The sequence below is a fragment of the Euleptes europaea genome, chromosome 9 (genome assembly GCF_029931775.1).
Source record: "Euleptes europaea isolate rEulEur1 chromosome 9, rEulEur1.hap1, whole genome shotgun sequence".
NCBI lineage: Eukaryota > Metazoa > Chordata > Lepidosauria > Squamata > Sphaerodactylidae > Euleptes > Euleptes europaea.
This window is the reverse complement of record NC_079320.1, coordinates 90781320-90804528: the sequence shown is the minus strand read 5'-3', so window position 1 is coordinate 90804528 and position 23209 is coordinate 90781320. Positions and strand designations below refer to the sequence as shown.

Here is a 23209-nt window from a genome sequence, read left to right as displayed (position 1 = left end):
CTTGCTGAGGAGGCTGTTTCCTTCATTAACCTGTAAAGGAAGAGTTAAACATTGGCTGATTTTGGTACACATTCTCTGACTGAAGAGGTTCAATTTCTGCTGAACATCATGACATATAAAAAGATTGCAATATTTTCAAATAGTAATAACATTAAACTAAATATGATCATAATAGGTTACCCAATTATAAATATATCTTCAGATTGCTAGCAATAACTTTAAATTAGACAAATAGGTCAAGACCACACATTCACACTGTCATTCATTCAAGAGAGAGACTCAAAATTGGAGAAAAGAAGTTGTTCCATTGGGTTGCTTGTTCAGGATAGCTCTACAAATCTTGCTGCAAAATAAAGTCTTGAAAACATGTTAACCATCAACAATAACTTGAAATGAATTGAAAAGTTAGACCCATAGGGTATGGATTTTTCCTTTTCCTGTATTCTCAAGGAGGTGGCACCTCTGTGACTGGAATTTTTAAAAAAGCCTGAAGGGCACATTGGGTGCTGGCTGTCAAAGTTACCTGAGCCAGCTGATCTTGTGTTTCCAATGTAGAAAACTGCCCTTTACCTGCCATGTGATCTGTTGTCCTTGCTTCACTAAAAACTGAATGAGAAAGAGGGGCATAATTAATTTGAACATTTCCCTGTGCATCCTGCTCATATGTGATAGGAAATACCTCCAATGATTCTGCCAGTCCCTCAGCCTCCACTTTGCCATTCTCTGTCACTCCTTCCACCATTTGTTCAAAGGCATTTTTGATCACAGGACCTAGAGGACTTGCATTTGTTTTTGTTTTTCTCTGGAAGAGGACTTGAGCACTCAGGAAGTGCCGATAGAGGAACTACTACAAGTAACTGATACTGAGATGGAGGGGAGACAGTTGATAAGGTGAGGAGAGGACTGTCAGAGGGACCAAATTTCTCAATGGCATACCGACACAAATGCCAGAGCTTCAGAGTATGAATGGATGCTCTTGGCTCAGTGTGGAGAACCTTTCCTATTTTTTCCCAATCTCCCAATCTTAGGGATCCTTGTTCAGGGTACCAAGGACACTGTTCCCCTATTTCTTGAACCAGCTGAGAAAGCTGTGAGCTGGAAATGCTCTGTCCTATCTTCTCTAAAAGATAGCTCAATTCCTCCACACGCTTCTGCTGTCCAGCAGAGAGGGAGGAGCCCATACTTACCTGGGATTCTGTAAACAGAATGAAGGGTGGACCTCGAAGCCCTTGCCGGGTGAAGTAAGCGGGCTTGCATCAAGTCCCTGTTCGCAGGGCGCCAGATGAAGGAAAGGCACCCCAAAAGTGCCTTGGGGAAAGCACTCACGGTGCTTTGAGGGAAGACGCTTACAGTGTCTTGAGTTCCAGAGATCAATCTGAATTGCCCCAGTGATCTCTCAGTTTTATTAAGGAATATTACAATGGATAGCAAAGGTCAGTCAGTGATCACACAATGGAACTTAGGCAAGGCATACCATGATTAATGAGATCAAGGCATAGAGAAGACAATGACACATTCCTCTTGTAGCCAGCATCCTTTGAGCAAACATACATAGAATGATGAGATTAAAAGAAGCTAATCCCTTTAAGGCTGCTACACTGAGGTCATTAGGTCACTATACAGTCAGTAGACTTTGGCCAGGAGCATTTCCATAGACCTAGAATTTGTTATGACCAATATTTCAATATGGCAAGGATCAGGGTTCTGTGGAACCAATATTAAAATGGCTAGGGTGTGCCTAGCGGCCAATTAACTTGATTTCATAAATCCTTACAAAATGGTGTGTGCAGAAACACCATTTAGTGTGATCCAAACAAGGGCTAAACATGGGGCAAATCTCTCCCTCCCCAGACCATTATTGCTTGGGAAAATGGTGTGGAGGGAAGGTAGGATCTCCTCCCCCCATGCCGTGGTTCTGAGCCAAATCAGGCACCCGCGTTTCCCAACAGCTGCTGGGTGACAGCTGGGGAAAATGTAACCTGTAGTTTGGTTTGAAGTGTCCTGGTTCTGGTAAGCCACTCTCTCCTCTAGGCTTGCCAACTCTGGGCTGGGAAATGCCTGGAGATTTGGAAAGGGCAGAGTTAGGGGAGCAGAGGGACCTCAGCAGGGTATGATGCCACAGATTCCACCCTCCAAAGCAGCCATTTCCTCCAGGGGAACTGATCCCTGTCCTCTGGAGATAAGTTGCATTTCTGGGAGATCTCCAGGCCCTGGAGGTTGGCAACCCTTCTGTCCTTCTGCTGTCCCTCTCATCTCCCACACTGCCCCCAGCGAAATGGAAAGGTGAAGACAGTGCAGGGAAATGGGAATGGAAAGCAGAGGGCCGGCAGCCCCCCCCCCCCGGGCACTGCAGGGCCAGGGCCTACTTGGTTTGGACTCCAAAGTCAGAGAAAACATAGGTCAGTTATAGGGTTGCCAGGTCTCTCTTTGTCATTGGTGGGAGGTTTTTGGGGCGGAGCCTGAGGAGAGCGGGGTTTGGGGAGGGGAGGGACTTCAATGCCATAGAGTCCAGTTGCCAAAGTGGCCATTTTCTCCAGGTGAACCGATCTCTACTGGCTGGAGATCAGTCGTAATAGCAGGAGGTCTCCAGCTAGTACCTGGAGTTTGGCAACCCTAGTCAGTTACCCTTCCAGTAACCGACCGAGCCTTCTTCGCTTGGCTTTCATTAATGCCCAAACAGATATCTCTGATATCTGGTGGTAAATGTGATTCAAATATACAAAGTTAACTATCTCTTTACAGCTTGGATGTCATGTTTGATGGTCTTCCTATTTGAATTAACCCTTGACGAAACGATGGTCTCAGATTCTGCAGCTGCCTAAAGAAACAATCGACGTAGTTAAAGGAACATGTTTACCTTACAGGGGAGACAGAATTTTCAGACGATGTCCTCATGGAGTTACCGACATCCATTCAATTCACCCACCACTCTTACTCCCAAATGGTGAGGGAGCTGAAGAAGACCGTCTCCAGGTGCTCCCACATTGCCCAACTCTACAGCATCGGCCGAAGCTTTGAAGGGAAAGACCTCTTTGTGATTGAGTTTTCTACCAGTCCTGGGAGACACGAGCTTTGTGAGTAATAAGAAGTCTGTGGGCATCCAAACAACACAGAGGTAATTCAGAGTACCACGGTCATTGTAGGATATTTTTAAAATCCATACCCTGGACCATTTCCACAATTAACCATTCTCCCCTGGAGCTGTGGTTAGGCTCATGAGAGAAAGACCGGTGCAGCACACATTGCAGGGGTGGAAATGTCCTGGCTCTGCCCAGACCTTCTGTGGTGGGCTCAAGGATGAGGCCACTTTAGTGGTCCAACTTGGCATCAGGCAGCTTCCTATATCCACAATCATTCAAATCCTGACACACATACCCCTCCCCGGCTACCGGGTAACAAAAATGATGGACACAGGTCTACCGTGTAGCATACAGAAGATTTTCCCAGCGAGGGCAGAGAGAGAGCAGCAGCAGCAGCAGCTGATCCGGACTTCCTTCTAGCCACAGAGGAAGCTGCTGCTTTGAAGGGGGTGGGGCTGTGAGGCTCTGGGCCCAGGTGAGCTCTCAGCAGGGTCCTGAACAGGACAAGCCTGCCGTACTGCTTTACCAGGCAGGCACGGGCTGGGCCGCCTGGCTCCGGGGGAAACAGCTACCCTCCAGGCTGGTGCAAGTGTGGCTGGTGCTGCCGAGGCTGTAACTACTTGGGACTTGTGGCTTCTCTCCCGAGGGGCAACGGCAGGAAACTGGTCCTGCACCTCCAGAACTGGGCACCTTGAGTCTGACTCCTCATCTCACACCTCACACCTAGTAAGTTAAGCACCAAGCTGCAACTGCCTCCAACTCCTGCAGAAATGGGAAGGGCTCTCTTTAGGTCCAGAGCATTTACAATGCCATATTTACCCAAAAGGAAGATGAACCTGAATCTAAAGTCACCCCCCCGACTCTCCTCTCTCTGCCTCCACCCCTTTTGCCCAGGGTCTCAGCAATGCTGTAAGCTGGCTCATGGGGCTGAAATCAGCAATGCGAGCCAGCTGATGGGGGGCACGCTCCTCTCTCTGCCCCCTGTCTTTTTGCTGTCAGGTGTGCAAATAGGGAGGAGAGACTCCTTAAGGATGGAAGATGGCCGACTCTTATCTAAAGCCAAAAGGATTTTTAAAATATCCTACCTTTTAGGTGACTATGGTATTTAAAAATAGGCTTAGGTAGATCTTGATTAGTACATTTTAGAATTTTCACAAGGCATAGTGATCAATGAACGAATCTTTGCAACTGCCTTCTCCAATTTGGAAAGCATCCAAATAATCTATCCTGCTTTATTTCTTCACAGTTAAGCCAGAGTTTAAATACATCGGCAACATGCATGGGAATGAAGTTGTGGGAAAAGAATTATTAATCTATCTTGCTCAGTACCTCTGCTCTGAATATCTCCTCGGAAATCCAAGGATTCAGACTTTGATAAACAACACACGGATTCACCTCCTCCCTTCCATGAATCCAGATGGGTATGAACTTGCGGCAGAAGAGGTACATGCCCAACAGGTTCTAGGTGCAAGCAGAGTGTATTGTATGGAACAACAGTAAATGTATTCTAGTGGGTATTTCATAGAAGAACCTTCAGAAGTCGAAGTGCTCAACCTTTGGGTATACGTGGAGTAGGCGCTGGGTTCAAAATGCCTCAAGGACCTCCTTCTGACCTATGAGTCTAGCCAGATCATCTTCAGAGGCCCTTTCCTGCATCCCCTCCCCCACATCAGAAGTAAAATGGTTCACAATATGAGAAAATGTCTTTTCTGCTGCCGAACCTCTTGGACAGGAGAAGTTCACTTTGCAGGCAACCAAGGTCTGCTGTCTTACTGGAGGCTTTGGAGGCCAGGGCTGGATTCTTTCAGAAGGTTTTTGGTGGGTAGATATTACTGTTGTCTTCTGTTTGCATGGTGATTTGAACATAAGAACATAAGAAAGGCCCTGCTGGATCAGACCAAGGTCCATCAAGTCCAGCAGTCTGTTCATACAGTGGCCAACCAGGTGCCTCTAGGAAGCCCACAAACAAGACAACTGCAGCAGCATTGTCCTGCCTGTGTTCCACAGCACCTAAGATAATAGGCCTGCTCCTCTGATTCTGAAGAGAATAGATATGCATCATGACTAGTATCCATTTTCACTAGTAGCCATGAATACCTCTCTCCTCCATGAACATGTCCACTCCCCTCTTAAAGCCAAGTTGGAAGCCATCACCACATCCTGGGGCAGGGAGTTCCACAATTTAACTATTTGCTGCTTTGGTATGTGTATTTTACAAAACACGTTAATTATCTAGAAGTCGCGTTCTTGTCTTGCCTTACCTTGGTGGGTCCAGCTCCGGTGGATCCTTATGAACATTATTGAGCCGTATGATTTCGGGTTGTCTCTTTTGGAAACTTAATATTGGACTGCTTTCTTCAACATGGAATTTGTGTCTGTAGCTGGAGTGTATATATGTTTGCACTTGGATTTTTGACTGTTTGTTATATGCATGTGTTTATGGCTTTGTACTTGCTCTTTGTGGTTTGCATTAGATATATGTTTCAGTAGTTTGAGCCTCTGTACTACTTGGAGGTTGGCAACCCTATGTAATGGGGACTTGCGAACAGGATTGCCAGGTGTGGCCTGGCAACTGGCAGGAGATGGGGGAAGGTGAGAACTTCATGGGGAGTGAGGGGGGAAAGGCCATCTGTGCACAATGATGCAACTTCCAGCATGACAACATTGCGCCAGGGGTGATGCTCTAGCACTCACCCAAACGCTCTGTAGAGTTTTGGCGCACGTGTTAGAGCTTTTGCCCCCAGAGTGATGCTGTCACTTCCAGCTAGTGCTGGAAGTTGTGTCATCATGCGGGGATGACAGTTGCACCCCCCCATTTGGCCCACCAGTTTCCACCCCCACCCCAGACCTGCTGAGTGACAGCAGGCAACTGCCACAATTGCCTAGAAGTCTCCTGCCGTAAGTGAGCAAATGGGAACCTTACTTAGGAAGATCCTGCAGGTTCCACAAAGAACCGATCTCAGCCACTTGTGAAGGGACAACTGTTGTTTTTTACTGATATACCACCTGTGCCCTAGGGACCCTACCTGCAACAACTCCAGCAGCCATCTTGATGACAATAACATTCATTTTCTTCCCTGAATAGGAGTCAGAACGGCCTCTCCTTAGGGTTGCCAAGCCTTGGAACCGGTGGGGGCGCTGGGGGTGGTGCAAGCAGTGGCAGGGCAAGAGAAGGAGGCTAGGTGGCAACTTCACCTCCAGGTAGGGCTACCAACCTCCAGGCAAGGCCTGGAGATCTCCTGGAATTACAGCGGATCTCCAGACAACAGAGATCAGTTTCTCTGGAGAAAATGGCTGCTTTGGAGGGTGGACTCTATCGCAATATACTCCACTGAGGTCCCTCCCCTCTCCAAACCCCACCCTCCCCAGGGTCCACCCACAAATCTCCAGGAATTTGCCAACCCAGAGTTGGCAACCCTGGCCAGGGAAAACCCAGAAGTGGTAAAGCATAGAGTTTCTGGCGATTCTTAGAGCTCCCCTTCATCATTTCTGGGTTTTTCCTGGAGGTGACGTCACAATGCAGCTGCTGTGCTGATTAAAAAAATTTATCCCACCGCTCAGAGTGGCACTGGGCAAACAAGCCTGCCAGCCCTGCCTCGCCTCCAAACCTACACTCTTATCTATATCATTATTTGTAAGTCTCCACCACAAAAGGGAAAGTTGGGAGCCTCAAATTACAGGAAGGTGCTTGGAAGCTGTTTAAAACCACACTGAGGCCCAGAGATAATGCATTCCCCAGGGTGGGAAAATTACAGCAAAATGTAAAAGGACATCTGCATGGTTAACGACCCAAGTCAATAAAGCAATAAAAGGCAAAAAGTCTTCTTCTAAAAAGTTTATCTCAACAGTGAAGGGAGCCCAGAGCAAAGAAGTGCAAGTTAACATTATTTCTGCAAGTGAAAACAGAGTTTGAGGAGCAGATTGCTAAAAGCATCAAGGCAAACAACCAGCATTTTTTCAGGAGCAGGAAACCGGCCAGAGAGGCGGTTGGGCCTTTGGATGGCTGTGGAATAAAAGGACTACTAAAAGAGAATGAGGAGGTAGCAGAGAAGCTAAATGAGTTCTCAGCATCTGTGTTCACTGTGGAAAGTGTGGGGCGCACATCCAGGCCACGGCCACCATTTGCAGAAAAGGAGTCTGAAGAACTGTGTCAAATTGAGGTGACAAGAAATGAAGTTCTAGACCTATGGATAAGATTGCCAACCTCCAGGTACAAGTTGGAGATCTCCTGCTATTACAACTGATCTCCAGCCGATAGAGATCAGTTCACCTGGAGAAAATGGCCGCTTTGGCCATTGGACTCTATGGCATTGAAGTCCCTCCCCTCCCCAAACCCCTCCCCACTCAGGCTCTGCCCCAAAAACCAGTATATGTGAATTGTTGCTAAAATTACCACCTGGAGAGCAGCACATGTCGCCCCCATATTTAGAAAAGTGTCCAGATGGGAACTAGGAAATTGCAAGCCAGTTAGCCTAATGTCTGTCCTAGGTAAATTAGTAGAAACTGATAAAATTATTAGGCACATATAGGAACAAAATCTCTTGAGAGAAACTCAGTGTGGCTTCTGCAAAGGCCTCACCAAACGTTTGGAGTTCTTTGAGAAAGTGAACAGGCACACAGTTAATGGTGATCTGGTAGACATTATATATTTGCACTTCCCAAAAGGCTTTTTTTGGGGTATTTTTTGTATTTTATTTTATTATGTAATAATAGGTTCAGAAAATACAGGAACACAGAAAATATAAAACATACAAAAATACAAAAAAATACAAAGAATACAGTAAATAGAAAGGCAAATAAATATAACAAACCATACTGAGTTTGCTGCTATACATATAATTAATCTAGCATGCTAAATTTGCTGCTATACAGTTAATCTAATTTACTTGCCCCAAAATATCTAACCACCACCATCTGTGAGGTCTTTAATAGATCCAAGTTACAACTTTACGTTCTACCTCTCTAAAGAGACAGTTAATTAAATATATAATCCTTGGTATTTCTCCTGTCACTTCTATATTTAACTCTTTCCGTCCCACTATGTTAATAATTTCTGAATGTTTTGACTGTCACATATCTTATTTGTAGCTTCTAGGCATTATACAAAACATATACACTTGATTGGTCTACAATTTCATCTCAAAAGATGTGCATCTCAAAGGTCCATCTTTTCTTTCACATTAAATTTCTACTTGGCTTAGCTGTCTCTTATTTGTAATATTTTTTGATGAGGTGTCTCTCCAAAGACTCCTGGGTAAGCTTAGCAGTCAAGGAATAAGAGGATGAGTCCTCCTGTACATAAAAAATTGGTTAAATGGGAGCAAAGAGTAGGAATAAATGGACAGTTCTCACAATGGAGGGAAGTAAGCAGTAGAGTCCCACAAAGCCTGGTATTGGGGCTGATAGTATTTAATTAGTTCATGAATGATCTGGAACTAGGGGTGAGCAGGGTAGTGGCCAAACGTGCAGATGATATAAAATTATTCATGATGGTGAAAATCAAGGATGGCTACGAAGAGCTCCAGGAGTGGGCAGTAATGTGGCAAGTGAAGTTCAGTGTCGGCAAGTGTAAAGTGATGCACATTGGAACAAAAACACCAACTTTAAGTTTGCATTAATGGGGTCTGAACTAGGGGTGTGCATATCAATACGCCGAATTTAAACCCCCCGAAGAATACCTTTTTGGTATATTTCGGGGTTGTTTTTACCGGCAAAAATGGGAGCAATAAATGGGGGCTAAGAAAGTGAACCCTGAATAATACTGAATTTATTTGGGGTTGCTATGGCCCCACCGCCATTTTTTTACCCCCCCCTCCCTGCAACACTGAAGCTAAATGCAGGTAAGTAAGGGAGGGGGAGCCCCGCCGGGGGTGGGTGGGGAATCCATGCCACACGGATTGCTTTTAGATCTCCCCGCCCCAGCCTCCTCTGGACTCCGGAGAAGGCTGGTGAGGCAGATCTGAAAGATCTGGGTTTCTTGTCTGGCATTTTCCGGGTTTGGGTTTATTAACCTGATATTTTTTTTTAAAAAAAACGGGTTTTCCAGATTTTTTGAAAATTTCTGGGTTTGATAAACTCAAACCTGGAAAAAAACTGGGGGGAAAATGTGTGCACACCCCTGGTCTGAATGTGCTGAAATCGAGAGTGAAGGGGGCTTTGAGGTCAGGTGGACAGCTCATTGAAAATACTGACGCAGGGGGAGAGAAGTTTAACTCCATGCTGGGGGTTATTATAAAAGGGATTGAAAATTAAACAGACAATATTGTAATTCTTGCATATGGCTTCTTTTGGGGTACTCTGTGCAGTTCTGGTCCCCATATCTCAAAAAGGACATTGCAGGACTGGAAAAAATGCAGAAGAAGGCAACCAGGATAATTAGAGGGTTGGAGCACCTCTATGAGGAAAGGCTGAAGAGTCTGGGACTTTTCTATTTAGAAAAGAGGCAATTGAGGGGGGAAATGGTAGAGGTTTATAAAAGTACGCATGGGGCAGAGAGAGTAGGTAAGCAGAACTTCTTCCTCTCCCCAAATACTAGAACTTGTGGGCACTCAGTGGACAAAATTAAGTACTTCTTTATGCAATGAGTGATTAAAGTGTGGAATTCATGGCTAGAGAATGTAGTGCTGGCCACAAGCCCAGCTTAAGATGGGGATAGACAAATTCATGGAGGCGAGGTATATCAGTGGCTACTAGCCATGGTGACTAAAGGTACCAGCAAACCTCTGAATCCCAGTGCCAGGAGGTAACAAGAGGGGAAGGCCGCGGCTTCTATGCCCTGTTGTTGGCCCTCCATAGTAACTAATTGTTTACGGTGTGAGACAGAATGCTCGACTAGATGGACTAGATGGATGGTCTTATCTAGCGGAGCCCTTCTTATATTCTTATGTTATATGCTTGTGACTATTCTGAATGCTCTTGCCACTAACTATTTTAAGTGCATTGATTTTACTGTTTAGTTGGTTTTAAGAAACCTAAGTCTCAGTTAACAGTATAAAAGTTACATTTGCTGTTTGTGTTGACTGGTCTTGTCAATAAAAGTATCCTCCAAAATGGTGGGCCTTGTCTTTTTGTCCAATGCATACTAGGGAGCTGGCTACAACGGCTGGACGAATGGGAGACAGACAGCTCAGAATCTTGACCTTAACAGGAACTTCCCAGATTTGACAGCCGAAGCTTACAGATTGGCAAGGATCAGAGGGGCACGGACGGACCACCTCCCCATCCCAGAGTCTTACTGGTGGGGTAAGGTACGGATATATGAGCAGCAATACTGTGGATTCTGGGAGCCAAAGTGAGAGACTTATTTGGCCATATTTACAAGATCCAAGTGTAAAGCAGTATTGTGTTTAATGGTACACTTTAATAGCCAAGTGATTCATTATTGCATATAAGTCACTCTGGTTATTGTGACAATCACCCTGTTCTAAGGAGATACCTTGTAGCTTCCTCTAGTGATCAGACTGTGCAGCTTTTACACAGTGTGTGGTATTCATATGTCTTAATGAGAGTATCTTAAATGTGTTTTAATGCATGTTGTTTTTTGAAACGTTCTTCAGGTAGCACCTGAGACCAAAGCTGTGATGAAGTGGTTGAGGTCCATCCCATTCGTCCTCTCTGCAAGTCTCCATGGGGGTGATTTGGTGGTTTCTTACCCTTATGACTATTCCAGGCATCCTCTGGAAGAGAAAATGTTCTCTCCTACCCCTGATGAGAAGGTAATGCCAAACTGCAGAGTAACTTGAAAGCAAACCTGAATGTTTTCTTAAATGTCTAACTGATGAGGAATTTAGCAGGGAAACAAAGTCCAATTATACTTGTCACATCCACCGTTTCAGTATTTTAGAACAAGACCCTTTGTGCTTGAGAAGAAAATGGTCAAACCCCACTTGGTGTCTGCAGTTGTCCTGGTGAGCTGGAATTCTTGTCAACAGAAGTAGCAAAAGCAAGACCAGCTCTGAGTAAAACAAAATGGTGTCAGAAGGGGGCAGTGTTGTTGCGTCGGTCAGAAGCAGCGCTTCCATGGGGCTTCCTTTGGGGGCTGCAACTTGAAGCTTCTTTACTTGGAAATCAGTGGAATTTATTCCCAGCAAACATGTCTAGAATTACACCCTGAGCGCTTCCCCCCTTTAAATGCATCATGGAGTGTGTTTCCCTTCTCATGTCCATTTTATTGCCTTTAAACCGTGAATTAGAAGAGAAAGATTTTCCATACACCTTTGTCCCCTTAGAATGTTTTTTCCTTCTTTAAGGACCCCACTCCCACCAATAACTGAATACGAACTTTTATGTTTCAGAAGTTAAGACAGCAAACGGGCAAGATGCTGCCTGCAGGATGGAACCCCATGAGTTTACAATGATCTATGTTTATGCACATTCTGCGTTTAAAGTGTGATTTGAGATCTGGATTTTGGGGTGCCTATTTAAATCCTGACATTTATTTATTACAAGGTATCAAAATAGTTGTGATGTATTTAAAAGTGAGGAGCTGAACTGAACCCACACCCAGAAAACAAGTGAGGGTTGTTGTTATTTTTTTAATGACCAAGGCCCCAAACCGAATCTGAAGTCTCTTGGTGACTCTGAGCCTGATTTGGGTGTTAAAACACAAAAAAGGGGTAACTTATTCAAAACAAGTGGCTCGATAGTGAGGGGATGCTTTGGAGGGGAGAGGAAGCTTCCTCCTGCTCCAGCTGTATTTGAAGCAACTCCGTTTCCCCGTGAACCTTCTGAAAAGAAGACGAGGAGCAGGAGAGACGGGGAGGCTGCCGGGCCTAGGATTTGTCACCCTGGAGAAAGGGCCGGACTTGCCCACTCATCAACAAGGCCTCAGTAGGGACAATTCTTGAGCGGAGGGTTTCCTTGGTCCTGTAAGTTCTCCTTGGTGCTCTTCTATCAGGTCAAAAGGCAAATTTACTTCCTTTTTTGCTAAGCGAGTGGGGCTTCTTGTAAGAAAAAAGAGCACTCTGAGGGGTTGGGAGCAAGGGAGAGGATATTTAAAAAGGAAGGAGAGAGGAGGACACCATGTAAAAGGTGAAGCAAGGCGTTGTCTGCTTTTTTGTTTTTCAAAATTCATTATTAACAAAATAATTATTCTATTTTGCCCAAGGCCCCATTGGGTGGCTGGTAGGGTTGCCAACCTCTAGGAGATCTCCTGCTATTACAACTGATCTCCAGCCGATAGAGATCAGTTCACCTGGAGAAAATAGCTGCTTCAGCAATTGGACTCTATGACGTTGAAGTCTCTCCCCTCCCCAAACCCCGCCCTCCTCAAGCTCTGCCCCCCAAACCTCCCTCCGGCCGGTGGCGAAGAGGGACCTGGGCAACCCTAGTGGCTGAGGCCTAAAGTTTAGCTTTCACCTCTGGCCAATTCCTAAGGGGAAACTTTCCTCCTAAAACAGAATAATTACATATTGCTCTTTTTCTTTTCTGTTGCGGGTTCATGGAACAGAAGCCACTTTATTTACTGGATGCAATGTATGCAAAGTAACCTCAGTAAAACTCAAGCCAAGGCATGAGGTTGGTGAGCTTCTGTGCTGGAAATTTTAAGAAGAACTGAATGTTGCTTGTTTGATTTCTTTCCCAGAGAAACGTCTCCTCTTACAGTGGCTGGAGGGGGGAAACTGAGGCCTAGTCACCCGGGGAGGCCTCCTACAAAGTAATGTGCAGTCATAGAATAGAATCATAGAATCATAGAGTTGGGAGGGACCACCAGGGTCATCTCGTCCAACCCTCTGCACAATGCAGGAATTTCACAACTACCTCCCCCACACACCCCCAGTGACCCCTACTCCATGCCCAGAAGATGGCCAAGATGCCCTCCCTCTCATGAACTGCCTCTCATGAACTGCCTATACTGTGGGCTGACCCAAATGTAAAAACTGGGAAGAAATCTTTCTTTATGGGAAGCTTGGACAGATAGGGGGATTTTTACTTTGGACCAATTACCAGGCTACAATGGCGAGGTTTTTTTTATTTCTCAGTTGGGGGTCTGGGTTTGACTTATCAACCTTTGTGGGATGGCAGTATTTACAACCGCAACATCTGTTGGTATCCAAATATGACCCTGCGGCACTAAATGTCTCAGAGCCTCCCTTGGCTCCTGGAAACTCTCATTGAGTCAATGCAGAAAACAAAACCTACAATATTAGTTTTAAAATATTTGATGTTGATTAATAATTATGATATAAAAAATCTCAGGGATGAATGGAATAAGGCGCTAGATTGCTCCATTTTGCCCAAGCCATGGTGACATGGCCCTAAACTTTATACCTGTGTTTTCTGTGGATCTCAAACTGCAACTCATTGAACAAAATGGTTATGTTTAGGATATATTCGGTACCACAGCGCCTTTTTAGTAAAGGACCAATTAAAATGTCTAATTGTTGGGATTATAATTTACTGGATGCACCTCTTAAATTTATGCTTTGGGCACAAGTATCCAGTTAATTCAGTCTTTTTGGGAGGAAGTAATTTCTCATATCAATTTTGTATTAGGACAGTCATTGATCTTTGAGGATGCTTATGTACTTTTAAACTATTTGCCTGTCCCATGGAGGCTGATACTCAATGGAAAGGAACCCTCCCATGCTCTTATATTGCAGCATTGGAGAGAGAAGTGCCCACCTCCCATAATCTAATTGATTGCGGACCTCACAACCTTATCAGCACTTGAACATATACCTGTACAACCTTGTCAACATACAGGAGACAGTTGCACATGGACATATTGTTAGATATTTGGGAACCTTTCATAGATGCTTCTAACAATAACAGTAATAATAATGATGATAAAGAGCCAGCTGCAAGTGTTCTCCAGAACTTCTCCAAGCCTTCATGCAAGACCTCAGAGGGTGATTTTGGGCTGGGCACTTAGGCACTCTCCACTGCAATTTCTGCACAAGGTGAAAAGCAACTTCAGAATACAAAGCCACGGGGAGTTGCAGACGTGTCAGCAAAGGCTCAGCAATCGGCCTGCATTGGCTGCCGTCCTGAGCAGCGCTGACCCTGCTGGGTATCTTGAGCTGCAGGGTTGCCTCTTCTGGCAGTTGCAGCCCGTCTGATCCTGCCACAGACTCTTTTTGACTGCCCAGTCACAAGTGCTCAGGACCTCGCTGTCTCCACCTCATAATCTCTGTGGCACGTCTGCTCTTTCATGGCTCTGTGGCTTTTGCGGTTTTCTCTCAAGCAGACACTTTGCCACCGGAATATTTTAGCCAGGCACATGCACAGTTTTTCAGATGTGGTTAGTGGAATATCTATTGTCTAGTGCTACTGACATTAAGGTAGGGCTGCTATAAGACATTTTAGTTTGTTCTTGGAGACAAAAAGTACCCTGGAATGAGCATTCCTAACTTTTGCTGGCAAGCTCTGAGCTAGGAAGAATTGAGCTTCTGAACTTTGGAAAAGAGCAAGAGGGGTTGCAAGTCAGAAGCTTTGACAACTGGCCCAGCTAAAACAATTTGACTCTCTGAGGTGGCTTAGACATTGATTGGACATTGTTGCCAAGCCACTCACCATGTACACATATGTAACCATACCAAACCCAGCAAGGAGTGGATTCTGATCTAGAGACGTAGAGAGCTGGGCCAGCAGCTTCCTTGATCAGGAATAGAAGGGCAGACCCATTGCCAGGACCAGACAGGGGAGCTTGGGAGGGCAGGGGAACCACACACTCCATAATCTTCTCAGAAAGGGGAAGTGTTCTTGGAGAACAGGTGAGGTGCCAGAAGACCGGAGATGGGCAAATGTTGTCCCCATCTTCAAGAAGGGGAAGAAGGAGGATCCGGGTAACTAGCGACTCCTCAGCTTGACGTCTATACCGGGAAAAGTTTTTGAACAAATCATCAAACAGTCAGTCCTTGAGCATTTAGAAAGGATGGATCTGATCACTAAGAGCCAGCACGGGTTTCTCAAGAACAAGTCATGTCAGACTAATCTCATTTCTTTTTTTTTGAGAAAGTTGCTACCTTGCTGGATCAAGGGAACTGTAATTGGTTGACAGATTACTCTGCTCTGGAGATTACCTCACCTGGAGTATTGTGTTCAGTTTTGGGCACCACAATTCAAGAAGGATGTTGACAAGTTGGAGCGTGTCCAGAGGAGGGAACGAAGATGGTGTGGGGTCTGGAGACCAAGTTCTATGAGGAAAGGTTGAAGGAGCTGGGTATGTTTAGCCTGGAAAGGAGACGACTGGGAGGTGTCATTCTTGTATGTAGAAGCCAAGGAATGGGAAACTCCTGGGTTTGCAGAAAAATCCAATTTGTTTTTTTTAAAAATCAACGGAATCTCTCCAAAATATCAAAAGTGGGAAAAATGGAGCTTGGGTGGCATTTTAGGTTGCAATAGCAACCAACCACTGGCACCATGAAGAGGAATGTAAGGCGGGGAAGATGGAGTAAGTGGAAATGGGGATCCAGCAGGTGGAATGAGATTTCCCCTCCCTCACAAATCCTCTCAGTCCCCATATAGTTCTGTAACAACCAGCTGGATTGGACACTGCAGGAAACAGTTCTGGGAAGAGGATCCAAATGGCTGTTGATCCCAGTCAGGCCAGTGGAGGGGGCCATACTCATGCCTATTTTGAGAAGGTGGCAACTCCTTTGATCCATTTAGGACCTGGTGGCAGTCATTTGTTCTCCCTTAGCCTCAGGGCTGTTTACTGTAACGTGTTCTTCATGGGGCCACCCTTGAGGATGGTCTGGGAGCTTTAGTTGATGGCAGGTCCTTTAAAGGACATGGCAACCCATCTCCTCACAGGAGAAGATCACTGACAGTGTGCCACAAGAGTGCTCCACCATTGTCCACATGGGCTTCTTCCTTTTAACAAAAGATTTATTTCAATTACTTAAAAGAAAATGAAACATCAGAAGTTAAAAACATATACAATTTCCTTGGAAAAAAGAAATGATAACAAGGAATGTATGTATAGCATAACAACAGCATAACAATGTCAAAAATATTAACAAATATTACAAAATAAATGGTGATGAAATAATAACTACTAAGCACTGGTAATTATTATAATACATCTAAACAAGGATATCTAAAAATAATTTCAAAGAGGAAGAAGAAGAAGAGTAGGAGTAGGAGTTGGTTTTTATATGCCGACTTTCTCTACCACTTAAGGGAGACTCAGACCGGCTTACAATCACCTTCCCTTCCCCTCTGCACATCAGATGCCCTGTGAGGCAGGTGGGGATGAGAGAGCTCTTAATAGAACTGTGACTAGCCCAAGGTCACCCAGCTGGCTTCGTGTGTAGGAGTGGGGACCCGGATGCTGTCCTCCTGGTGCTACCGTGGCAGCGCCACTCAGGGACGCTGGCACAGCCTCATGCCGGCATCCTCCCGGGGGTGTTCTGGCACAGGGCCAGGGGAGGGTCCATCTTTTGGTGGCCTACAAAGCCCTTTCGGCCCAGGAACGCCCCTTCCCCATGCAACCCTATGGAGCAGTTGCATGGGTTTTTGGGAGAAGGGGAAGGATTCAGCCTCAGGTGTGTGTGTGGGGCTCCTTTGGAGGCAGCGCCTGCCTCCAGTCACCAGGACAGCCCTTCTGCTCAGGAATGGGCTGCCGCTTTCCCAGTCTTCCCACCATGGACACATTTTGTTGCAAATGTAACTCTGTCTGCCGTTATCATATATCTAAATAATTCTTCCAAGACTTTTGGAATACTATTGGGTAAGATACCCAGTAGCATAATCTTAGCATTCACAGCAAATTTGATTTTTATAATTTTCTGGATTTCACCATGTATTTCTTTACAACACTTTTTTGTCTTTTTGCAAGTTCAACCCATAGGTTAAAAGGTGCCATCCACCTCTTTACATTTCCAACTTTTGCATGAGTTGAATTTTAAGTGGGAAAATATGGGGAATTTTAAGTTAGCATAAGTGAAGCTATCTTTATTTTCTAGGCATATAGGATGGACAGCATCGCATATTACATTAAATTGAGGCATGCCCGGTCTATAAAGACTGGAAAAGCATTTCTCTTGATATCCCCATAACCTCCTGCTTTCATTCCAATACTCTATTCTGGCTTTTCCATTGACCACTTCGATGGCATCCATGCCTTAACCAAGGGTCTCCTCTACCAACGTAAGGGCACATGGCTAGCCAGGAGCTTGACCTCTTGCATTTAGGCATGCATCCCTTCATATATCCAATGCTAAGTTAGATTCCCTATTTTTGCAGCCTTTGCAAGGTTGAAAAACATGGACGAGTAGCCAGTGTCCATTTTAATACCAGATTTACAAACCCTCTAAACAACATGACTCAGTCCTTGTGTCATGTCAGCTTCAGCTGCAGACCTTCTCTAGGGATTGCCTTCTAAACACCGGGAAGAACACTCAGGAAGAACACTCGTCGTCTGAGAGAGACTCCTGGTTCATTGGTCTCCTTGTTCCCTCTCCAGAACTAGGTCCAGATTTTAGGGTCTGGGATCCCCTTTGTTGATTCAACAACAGACTGTGGGGCTGTCTTCTTCACGTGACTGGCATGAATCCACACTTTCTTCTTCATGACTTTGTCTGCTGTGAAGGTTATGAGTAGTACCTGGAGGGGTCCACTCCACCTTGGCTGCAGGCAATTATTTCTGCAGAACTCCTTGATCAGCACCCAATCACCTGGAACTATATTATGGCCCGCACAGTCCAATGGAAGTGGTTGGGCTTCAAATGGCAATGTGAATAAGTGTAAAGTGATGCACATTGGGGCAAAAAATCTGAACTTCACATATATACTGATGGGATCTGTGTTGGCAGTGACAGACCAAGAAAGGGATCTTGGGGTGGTAGTGGATCGTTCGATGAAGATGTCAACCCAGTGTGCGGCTACTGTGAAAAAGGCAAATTCCATGCTGGCCATAATTAGATGAGGAATAGAGAATAAAACTGCTGATATCATACTGCCCTTGTACAATTCTATGGTGAGACCACGCTTGGAATACTTTGTACAGTTCTGGTCATCACACCTAAAAAAGGATATTTGTCAGGTTCTCCAGCCAACCTGGGCAATTCCCAAAAAGCCACTCGCTCAGACAGCCAAGTCAGAAGCAGGCAAACTTTATTGTAGAAGCATCAGGTCCAGCTAAGGTAACTTGCAAAGCTGCTAATGGCGGGCCTGGGTACAGGATAATACTTAAGACATGGTTACATGATTACATCACAGGTGCGCATGCTAACAGGCTTGGGAAAGGGACTGATAACAATGTCTGGTAGAGAGGAGAGCGAAGCAACCCCAAAACAGACTGCAGCTTGTTAGCTGCTCAAGGCCAGGGTAGAGGGCGGGGGGAAACCGGGAGTGAGAACAGCAGAGCAACTATGTAAACACCTCGCAGGGCCTTAACTCATGTCAGGAGCCTGACTGCTTGTACGAGTCAGCTCCACCACGACTAGTATGGACAACTGAAGAAGAAACAAAAGACCACCTCTGACAATATTGCGGAGCTTGATAAGGTGCAGAAAAGAGCAACCAAAATGATCAGGGGACTAGAGCAACTGCCCTATGAGGAGCGGTTAAAACACTTAGGGCTGTTTAGCTTGGAAAGAAGGTGGTTAAGGGGAGACATGATAGAGATCTATAAAATTATGCATGGTATAGAGAGAGTGGACAGGGAGAAGCTTTTCTCCCTTGCTCATAATACTAGAACGTGGGGTCATCTGCTGAAGCTGGCAGGTGAGAGATTCAAAACTGATAAAAGGAAGTATTTCTTCACACAACGCATAGTTAAATTGTGGAACTCCCTGCCCCAGGATGTGGTGATGGCTACCAACTTGGAAGGCTTTAAGAGGGGAGCTGACATGTTCATGGAGGAGGGAGTTGTCTTGTTTGTGGGCTTCCTAGAGGCTCCTGGTTGACCACTGTGTGAACAGACTGCTGGACTTGATGGACTTGGTCTGATCCAGTAGGGCTTTTCTGATGCTCTTATGTTCTGATGTTCTAAGCACCTGTTGTGAAAACACAGTCAAAACATTCGTTACATTTTTGCAAATATGAGTACAACCTGTCCTGCCCTGCTGGAAGGAAACAAGAATCCCTGGTTGTAGGCTGCTGTCCTAGCAGCAGGGTTGTCCAAACACTACTTCAAATGGACTCAGTCTGGGCTTGCTGCTTGGAATATTTCTTATCTGCATCAGAACCCTAAGGCAGTCAGTGCTTCAGGCCATTTGAGACTTGTCCCTGAGCCCATTTTAGCTGTATCCTGAATACTGGATGAGGAGGGATTGGTGGGGTGGAGCAATGAAGAAACTGGAAGAGTTTCTGGCACTAGGGAACCATTCAGTGATGTTCGTGGTTGCTTGATCAGCAAGAGCATTATTTTCTTTTGCAATGGGGTCATTGTCTCCAGTTGTAGACGCTGCAATGGACTACAACAGTAATGGTACCTGTACTGTATTGTTGGAACCTGCAGTAAATTCCCCATCAGTGGGGAAAGTTGTGCCCTGGCACCTGCGCAGTTTGTGTCTGGTTGCACATTGACAGAAAGCCCTGCCCTCAGGAATGTGTTCTTAGATGGCCCCCAGAAAGGGGAATCAGGTGAGACCAGGCAATTGATTGACTCTAAGTTGTTCTTTGTGTCACTTTGAACCCTTCGAAGTAGAATGGATAATCAATAGATAAGCAGTTTCCTCTGAAGTTCTTCTGGAGCTTTAAGTGGGATTGACTGTGACTGTGGACAAGAGTAGCAGTCGAGGCAGCGTGTTCGGGTGTGTGCGCGCTTGTGGGTCTTGTACCCAACAGCAAAGAGAAAATACACAGAGGTTTGCATTTTATGTATTTTGTGAACTCTCTTCTTGTCCATGAGTTATTCTATTCCATTCAGTTCAACATTTATTACGATCAAAAGATCAGTCAACATCAGTTTAACAGCACAATTTACATACAAATATAAAATTAATTTACAGAGATTAAAATTCTTGATCTTATTGTGCTGTAGTTAATTATACACAGAAGTTATTAAAACATTTGGGATATTTGCTTCTAATTTAGCCCATAATCTCTCCTGGGCAATACTATCAAAAGCCTTTTGTAATGCTTCAAAGGCCGCATAGAGCGCCTTGTGGGGCCTGGTGCCATATTTCATTGCCAGGTGATGTAAAATCAGGTATTGATCCCGCTTGTTCTTCAACTATGATGTTCTCTCGATCCAACCAGTCCCAAGGCTTCCAGCACAAGTGTCAAGCTTACACTGTGCAAGGTGATTGGGTGATAATTAGAGGGATTAGATTTGTCCTCTTTTTGATATATTGGGACGATAATGGCTAGGCCCCAATCAGTCGGATGCTGTTCCATTAATGCTTAAGATGCAGGACATTTTACTCTCGTAGGCCTTTTGTTAGAGCATCCACAGGTGAACACCAAAATGTTAGTAGCACAGAATCTGGAGTTTTGACTGTCAAAAGGCAATGGGAAGCTCCACCCGTGAGACCTTCTGCGGCCTGTGCCAAGCAGCTCCTGTCAGTGAAGAGCAACCCAGGAGGGGGAATCAAGGGAACAAGCAGTTTGATAAATAATCTGCCCAGGACTTCAAATAGAAATTCCAAATATCTGCTGGGAGTCTACAAAATCAATCCTAGCCAGAATCAAAGGCTGTGACTCAGGTTAGCTCCCCAAAGGAATGCACAAAGGGCCTCAAGTAATCAAACCAGGATATGGTTGCCAACCTCCAGGTGGGGTCTGGTGATCTCCCAGAATTACCTCACCAGACTACAAAGATCAGTTCCCCTGGAGGAAATGGCTGCTTTGTAGGGTGGACTCTATGGCATTATACCCTGAGGAGGTCTCTCCTGTCCCCAAACCCCACCCTTCCCAGGTTCTATCCCCAAATCTCCAGGAATTTCCCAACCCTGAGCTGGCAACCCTAGACCTGCAGCAATTGCCTTTTTAGCCACCACAGTGACCTGGGGGTTCAGAGTGGTGAGCTACACTGGAAGTCATAGCTTGTTGAAACCCTGGATGCTGGATTTCAGTGACACTTCCTATGATACTGGGTCTGCTTTGCTTGAGAATCCATGAAGAATCCAGAAGTTCATACAAATGGTGCTTCCGTGTGCTGGAGGCCTAGCTGTGAGCCTGCTGGTGGGCCCAGGAAGTTCTCAGGCCCTTATGTGGGGCATGCACACACACAAAATGAAAGATTTGTGGCTTAGTTTATAAAACTGAAAGCAATTCGACATGTTCTTTTTTAGATGTTCAAGCTGCTGTCCAAAGCCTACGCAAATGCACACCCTGTTATATCAGACAAGTCAGAAATGCGTTGTGGTGGAAATTTTGTGAAACGAGGAGGCATCATTAATGGAGCTGAGTGGTACAGCTTTCCTGGAGGTAATCTTTTTAGTCATTGTTAGTCTTGTAAGTGGGCTGCAGCGTGTGATCTAAGGCACTAGAGGAGAAGAAAGTGTGAAGATGCTGCAGAAGCCGTTGCAGTCACGCACTGTTTACACAAGAGTGCATTACAGGAGGAACCCCTTTCAAAAGCAGGTGGGCAACACAGCCTAAACAAGCAGAAAAGAGAGATGCTTTGGCAAAAGGTGCTAATGCACACGCCCAGCACTAGTTATGGCCAGGATGGGAACAGTGGGCGCATCACACACACACACATCCTTGGGCACAGTTGCCCCAAACTTAAAACAAACAAAAAATGCTGGCCTGTAAATTGTGACCTGGAATATTTCATTCAAAGAATGTGAGTTTGCTTTTAGATCATAAAAATTGCTCCCCTGCACATATACTGTTAGAATGGTGAGGTGCTTAAAGGAAGCAAGGGGTAACATAAAGCAGGGGTAGCCCAGCTCCTTGTTCAGGGATGTTATTGTTCTCCAGTGAGCCCTCATGGAAACTGGCTGGGGCCTCTGCCCCTCCCCCCCCACAGGAATGCTGCCACCAAATGAGCAAGGCTGTCAAGATGGGAGATCTCTGCACCTGGCGACGTATTTCTCACTGTGGAGCCCCTGCTGGATGTGGAGCCGCTGCAAGCCCACGTCTGCATTGCAGGGCTCATCCAGGCTTGACTAATGTGATGGATCCCTCTGGAAATGTGTCTGAGAAAGTGAATCCCTCTTTGGGACACTAATTGCACACATCTTCATTGCGTGTGACTGGAGGTGGACCAGGGCCAGTTTGTCCAGAACATCAGCATTTCTGATCTGATTGTTCTATTTCACTGGATTAGTTATTTTCTGGTCCCCTCCCCCGCAAACAAATAAGGTTGAAATATGTGTGTGTGTGTGTGTGTGTGTGTGTGTGTGTGTGTGATATGTGCTGTCAAGTAGCTTCTGACTTTCGGCAACCCTACAAATTAATGACCTTCCAAATGTCCTGTTGTTAACAGCCGTGCTTAGGTCTTGCTCAGGAGGTGTTGCCATGGAGCACGCAACACTCTGCCCCCCGTGTCCCCACCCCAAGCCCCTTCCTGGGGCTGTCAACTTCCAGGTGGTTGACAGAATTAGATGATAGAGATCAGTGCTGCTTTGGCGGGTGGACTGTATGGCACAATACCCTGCTGAGGTCCCTCCTCTCCCTCAAAATCCTCCCTCTCCAGGCTCCACCCCCCAAATCTCCAGGAATTTCCCAACCCAGAGCTGGCAACCCTATGCCCAACAAAATATGGGTTGAAACCCTGGCGCCTGATTGGGGTGGAAGCATTTCTGGACTCAGCCTAGGAATGACCGCTTAGTGGCTGATTAAAATCCTATACTAGAACTGTAGGAGAAGAGGACAATGTGCCTTGGGCTAACCCTGGCTGTGCTGCACTGACCTCCCATGCCAGGAAGTCTCTGTTGTGCCTCTGAGGGGGCAGCAACATGGTCTTGGAGGCCCTGGAGCAGAGGTAAGGAGGCCTGCTGAGAAAGCCAGCCCTTGGGCTATGGGACCTACATCACACAAAAGGAGCAATAGTATTGCTACTCAGTTGGCACAGTGGAGGCCTAGCATGGGTTGTAGAACTGGTTTCAGATGCCTCAGTCTAGTTCAGAGTTTTGGCAGAGCAAAATGGATTCACTGAACCGTCCACCAAAAATCCAATCTACGTGTCTCTACTGAACCCACCTTTTTCATTCCACCTGGCTGAAAGGTGAACGTAGAAGTAATATTAATTAGAACATCATTCTATTTATAAATGCCTGCCTGCTGGT

At 45.6% G+C, this 23209-nt stretch overlaps 1 protein-coding gene across 1 annotated transcript in view; it reads left to right on the top strand.

Annotated features, from left to right (window-relative positions):
- Positions 1-23209, top strand: part of CPZ (carboxypeptidase Z) — a 35154-nt gene that overhangs the window by 5742 nt on the left and 6203 nt on the right. The window contains exons 2-6 of the mRNA XM_056855474.1: positions 2865-3074; positions 4327-4523; positions 10166-10327; positions 10637-10795; positions 21266-21401. Coding sequence (XP_056711452.1) covers positions 2865-3074; positions 4327-4523; positions 10166-10327; positions 10637-10795; positions 21266-21401 — 864 coding nt within the window. The remainder of the gene's footprint in view (positions 1-2864; positions 3075-4326; positions 4524-10165; positions 10328-10636; positions 10796-21265; positions 21402-23209) is intronic.